Source organism: Pituophis catenifer, unplaced genomic scaffold (assembly GCF_029215685.1).
Source record: "Pituophis catenifer annectens isolate HBS135680 unplaced genomic scaffold, rPitCat1.0.hap2 SCAF_3, whole genome shotgun sequence".
In the NCBI taxonomy this organism is placed as follows: domain Eukaryota; kingdom Metazoa; phylum Chordata; class Lepidosauria; order Squamata; family Colubridae; genus Pituophis; species Pituophis catenifer.
The window spans coordinates 145,722,465-145,728,464 of record NW_027256883.1 but is presented as its reverse complement, the minus strand read 5'-3'; the positions used below and the strand labels follow the sequence as shown (position 1 = coordinate 145,728,464).

The 6,000-nt window shown below is 37.2% G+C and overlaps 1 protein-coding gene across 1 annotated transcript in view; it reads left to right on the top strand.

Annotated features, from left to right (window-relative positions):
- The first annotated feature begins 569 nt into the window (after window positions 1-569).
- The window catches only part of LOC139313971 (methylcrotonoyl-CoA carboxylase beta chain, mitochondrial-like), a 32,197-nt gene continuing 26,766 nt past the window's right edge, over window positions 570-6,000 (top strand). Inside the window, exons 1-2 of the mRNA XM_070939468.1 lie at window positions 570-790; window positions 5,027-5,220. Coding sequence (XP_070795569.1) covers window positions 570-790; window positions 5,027-5,220 — 415 coding nt within the window. The remainder of the gene's footprint in view (window positions 791-5,026; window positions 5,221-6,000) is intronic.

Genomic DNA, 6,000 nt, shown 5'->3' with positions numbered 1-6,000 from the left:
ACCATTTTTCACACTTAACAACCTTTGTCGTATCCCTGTGCCATGTGATCAAAATTCAGATGCTTGGCAACTGGCATGTACTTATGCCAGTTGCAGTGTGCCGGGGTCATGTGATTGCCTTTTGCGATCTTCTAACAAGCATAGTCAGTGGAGAAGTCAGATTCACTTAACAACCATGTTGCTACCTTAACAACTGCAGTGATTCACTTAGCAACTGGGGTAACAAAAGTCATAAAATGGGGCAAAATTCACTTAATTGTCTTGCTTTGCAATGGACGTTTGGGGCTCAATTAGGGTTGTAAAATCATTGGTCAAATAACCTGGAAAATTGTGGTGGTATAGCTCAACCTATTTGGAGACCATAAAATTGGGGAAAGATTTTTATTACATTATGTGATTTTGTAATTATGGGTTTTTTTAAATTAATAATTGTTTTTGTTGTTTTTTCAATCCAGAATGATATAGAATTGTGTTCCCTTTATTCCATTCTCCAGGAATTCAGAGTGCCCTTTGTTTACATCCTACTTCAGATTATTCTAAACACCAAGAGGCAGTAGCAGGAAATTGACATGGGCAAACAACAAATATGGAACTTGCTGAACTGCAAGTCTACAATAAAATCGATCAATAAAGTTCCATATAACATGATGCATTCTACACCTGTGATTTTAAACCTAAAAAATAAGTGTCAGGATATGAGAAATTTTCCAGTATTGGAAGGTGAAATACCTTCATTCTGTAGACATATATTTGAGGGAAATGCGAGGAACAGCAAGACATGTATTCAAAGGTAATTCTTTTGTTCGCAATATTCCTACCACTTTCATCTTTCACTTCATCATCAAACAATTTGGAGTAATATATTTATATATGCATATATTTACTGTATTGATTTATATATTGCTCATCTCACAATTGCAATTTTGGGCAGCAAACAGGAGTTTAAAAATGTAATAGTAACAATAAACATTCTATATATTAGTATCGGAAGTAATTTTGTATTGTTTTAGCTGAGATTGTGGATTCATTTAACTTGTCAGCACATAACCAGAGTTATATATAATCAATAATTTATTTTTTATTTTATTTATATCACCACTCATCTACCAAAGATACTATGGGCAGACTAGATAAAGAAAAACCAGAATCACAATCAAATACTTAAGAAAAACAAACAATGTAAGAGAGACAATTGCATATACATCAGAACACCATTAGTTGTTGTTAGTTGCGAAGTCATGTCCAACCCATCGCGACCCCATGGACAATGTTCCTCCAGGCCTTCCTGTCCTCTACCATCCTCTGGAGTCCATTTAAGCTCACGCCTATTGCTTCAGTGACTCCATCTAGCCACCTTGTTCTCTGTCTTCCCCTTCTTCTTTTGCCCTCAATCTTTCCCAGCATTAGGCTCTTCTCCTGTGAGTCCTTCCTTCTCATTAGGTGGCCAAAGTACCATAGTTCAAAGGCCACAATTCTTTGGCGCTCAGCCTTTCTTATGGTCCAACTTTCACAGCCATACATTGCAACTGGGAAAACTATAGCCTTCAGTATACGTACTTTTGTTAGCAGGGTGATGTCTCTGCTTTTTAGTAAGCTATCAAGATTTGCCATAGCTTTCCTCCCCAGGAGCAGGCATCTTTTAATTTCTTGACTGCAGTCCCCATCTGCGGTGATCTTGGAGCCCAGAAAAACAAAATCTGTCACTACCTCCATTTCTTCCCCATCTATTTGCCAGGAATTGAGAGGGCTGGATGCCATGATCTTAGTTTTCTTAATGTTGTTTCAAGCCAACTTTTGCACTCTCTTTCTTCACCCCCCCCTTTTTCATGATGTGCTCTGCATATAAATTAAATAGGCAGGGTGACAGTATATAGCCTTGCTGGACTCCTTTCCCAGTTTTGAACCAATCAGTGGTTCCATGTCCAATTCTCACTGTTGCTTCTTGACCCGCATATAGGTTTCTCAAGAGACAAATAAGATGGTCTGGTACTCCCATCTGTTTAAGAACTTGTCACAATTTGTTGTGATCCACACAATCAAAGGCTTTAGCATAGTCAATGAAGCAGAAGTAGATGTTTTCTGGAACTCCCTAGCTTTCTCAATGATCCAGCATATGTTGGCAATTTGATCTCTAGTTCCTCTGTCTCTTCAAAATCCTGCCTGTACTTCTGGTAGTTCTCAATCCACATACTGCTGGAGCCTAGCTTGTAGGATTTTAAGCATAACTTCTCCATCTTTGGCTGCAGAGCACATAGTCAATCTGATTACTGTGCTGACCTTCTGGTGATGTCCATGTGTAGAGTCATCTCTTGGGTTGTTGGAAAAGAGTGTTTGCTATGACCGTTGTATTATCTTGACAAAATTCTGTCAGCCTGTGCCCTGCTTCATTTTGTTCTCCAAGGCCAAACTTGCCTGTTATTCCGGTTATTTATTTATTTATTTATTTATTTATTTATTTATTTATTTGTCATATTTCTATGCCGTCCACTCTCCGAGGACTCTGGGCGGCTTACACCAAAGACAGTATACTAAATAGCATATTGCCCCCAACAATCTGGGTCCTCATTTTACCCACCTCGGAAGGATGGAAGGCTGAGTCAACCTTGAGCCAGTGAGATTTGTTCCGCTGATCTGCTGAACTAGCAGTGAGCTGAAGTAGCTGCAGTACTGCACTCTAACCACTGCGCCACCTCGGCTTTTTTGGCTTCCTATTTTAGCATTCCAATCCCCCATGATGACGACATCATTTTTTTGGTGTTAATTCTATAAGGTGCTGTAGGGCTTCATAGAACCAGTCAATTTCATCCTCTTCAGCACCAGTGGTTGGGGCATAGACCTGGACTACTGTGATATTGAATGGTTTGCCTTGGATTCGAACTGAGATCATTCTGTCATTTGGGGGATTGTATTCCAGTATTGCTTTTCTTACTCTTTTATTGACTATGAAAGCTATTCCATTTCTTCTGAGGGATTCTTGCCCGCAGTAGTATACCTGATGATCATCGGAATTAAATTCACCCATTCCTGTCCATTTTAGTTCGCTGATTCCTAAAATGTCAATGTTCAGTCTTGTCATCTCTTGTTTGACCACGTCCAGCTTGCCTTGATTCATGGATTTTACATTCCATGTTCCTATGGAGAAAAAAATCTTTACAGCATCAGACTTTCCTTTCACCACCAGATGCATCCACAGCTGAGTGAACTGTCGGCTTTGGCCCAGTTGCTTCACTCTTTCTGGCGCTACTAGTACTAGCCCTCTGCTCTTCTCCAGTAGCATATTGGACACCTTCCGACCTGAGGGGCTCATCTTCTGGCGTCATATCTTTTTTCCCTTTGGTACTGTCCATGGGGTTTTCATGTCAAAGATACTGGAGTAGGTTGCCATTTCCTTCTCCAGTGGATCACGTTTTGTCAGAGCTCTCTGTTATGACCTGTCCATCTTGGGTGGCCCTGCACGGCATAGCTCATAGCTTCATTGAGCTACACAAGCCCCTTTGCCACGACAAGGCAATGAACCATGAAGGGGAACTCAATTAGTACTCTGGGCCTAGTGTATTGGGGAACAGCCAGGTTTTCATGGTCTTAATGGAAGGGAGGCTGTTTCACAAGACAAGTATCAATATAGGGATGTTTCCATGGGCCCACCAAGTGACACTCTTCACCAATAAAACGCAGTGCATGCTGATTCTGTCCAATGTGTGGTGGGCAGAAATAATTGAGAAGTCCCCACAAGCATCTCACATACTGTATTCAAAAGGTTTCCATAGTTTATTAAGGATAGAAGATGGATGGATAAAGATACACATATATTTATTCTTTACCCATAGGTTATGTACATTCTTAGAATCATTTTTGGGTGTAGAATGGCAGAAAATTATATTGTCATCTCAAAAACATCAAGAATATAGTACCAAGATGTAATATTTAAAATCAGTAATCTGATTCAAAGTATTTGGAATGAAGAGTTACTTAATATAATATTAAGTAATTATACTATATAATTACTAAGTAATTATAATAATTAATATTATATTAAGTATAATATAATAATATAAAGAATCATTACATCTTTAAATAGTATATAGGGTCATAAGTATCAATATTATGATAACACATTCTATTCTTAAAAAGGTATTACAGAAAGACCTTCTGCTATTTATAAATATAAGTTAATTCCTCCTCCTTAAACATCTTCCATATAATTTCAGAGGGAAATAAATACTCAGCAGCTCTCTTTCTAGCACCTATACAAGGCTAAGAAAGTAATCAAAACTAGATACTTTTAATAAATACAAATAATCTATATTATTGAAAGGTGGTCTTAAATTTTAATTTGAATGCAAGATATTTATATTGTAATTACTCGATTGTTTGTAAAATCCCACCAAATGAATGCCTGTTTACTTCAGTTAAACATGTTCCACAGATAAAAACAGAGAAAGCAAGAACTTTACAAGGATTTTATTCAGAATCATTAACAAGAACTGAAAGAGTAAGATGAAGGCAAAGGAATAACTTTTCATAAATTCTTAACAGCTTAATTTCCAGAGAATCTTTTGAGAAAGCCAAAATCCAAGAATCAGAGAATGAAGTAATTTTAAATGGTAGATTTCTTTAAGATCTGGGATATTCACTATCATGGCAAAAGATTTCTTTATAATAGAACAGATCAGACATACCGGTAGTCAAATCTAAATCAAGAATGGCGTGCTTATATGTCAGGAAGCAGCCAGTTTTGCCAAGAATTTTGGCTTACCATGAACAATCAAGCATGCTAATTCAGGCTGTTTTATTTCTACCAGACTCTCATATAAGTTTATTTTTCTTTACATACTGAATAATAAAAATACTAGTAACTATTAAGTATGTGGAATTTTCATCTAACTATATACAATCGCATTATTTCTCTACCATACCCGTATGATAGCAAAATAATATACATACTGCTGTTTAGCATCTATGAGAACATTGATAAGGAGATTTGGGAAACATTTCTGGTCTCTTGACTGTTTCTTTTTCATATTAGATATTCAGAGCTATCTGAGAAGGTCAAAAGCAAAACAAAAAGTGCAATATTGATTCATACACAGAGGAAAAAGAAATTGCTTGTTCATGAACGCTTAAAATTGCTTCTTGATGATGAATCTTTTCTTGAGCTTTCTCCTCTTGCAGGGCTTAATATGCCCTATGGTGATGTTCCTGCTGGAGGATGTATCACTGGTAAGTTTTGTATAAGGCATAACTGGCCCAGGAATTCTGGGAATTGATGTCCACAGCTCGTAAAATTTCCAGAGTTGCCCACTCTTGGTATAAAGGGAAATTCAATGTACAAGTAGTCATTGATTTTACAACCACAATTGGGACCAGACTTTCTGTTGCATAGCAAGGCAATTGTTAAGTGTGTAGTGCCTGATTTTCTGATCTTTTTTACCACTTTTTAAAATTGAATCCCTGTAGTTATGTGGTCATTAAGCAAATCCAGCTTCCGCCATTGACTTTCCTTGTCAGGAGCAAACTGGGAGGGTAATCACATGACCCTGAATATTGCAACCATTGTAAATACATGTTGGTTGTCAAACACCCATATTTTGGACATGCAACTGTGGAGATGTCACAATGGTCATAAGAGTGAGGCCCTATTGTCACTCTTTTCAGTGCCATTGCAACTTTGAATGGTTGCTAAACGAATGGTTATAAATCAAGGGCTATCTATACATAACATCATTTGTGTGTCCAAAACTCCTAACCAGTTCAGATGTGGTAGGAATTGGACTTTCTGTCAATAATGACAGCAATAAAAAAGAAAAGAAATTTGATGCATATTGAAAGATATACTTTTGAATACAGAATTAGGGGAGATATCAGTATGAATTTTGTGACTTCTTAGACACATTTTTGGGTTTTTTAAGATACATCTTATAAAATTGTCATAGTTTGACCCAAATTCACACCAGCTTACAATTACCACTTTTCTAGATGAAGATGTGCTTAAAATGGATA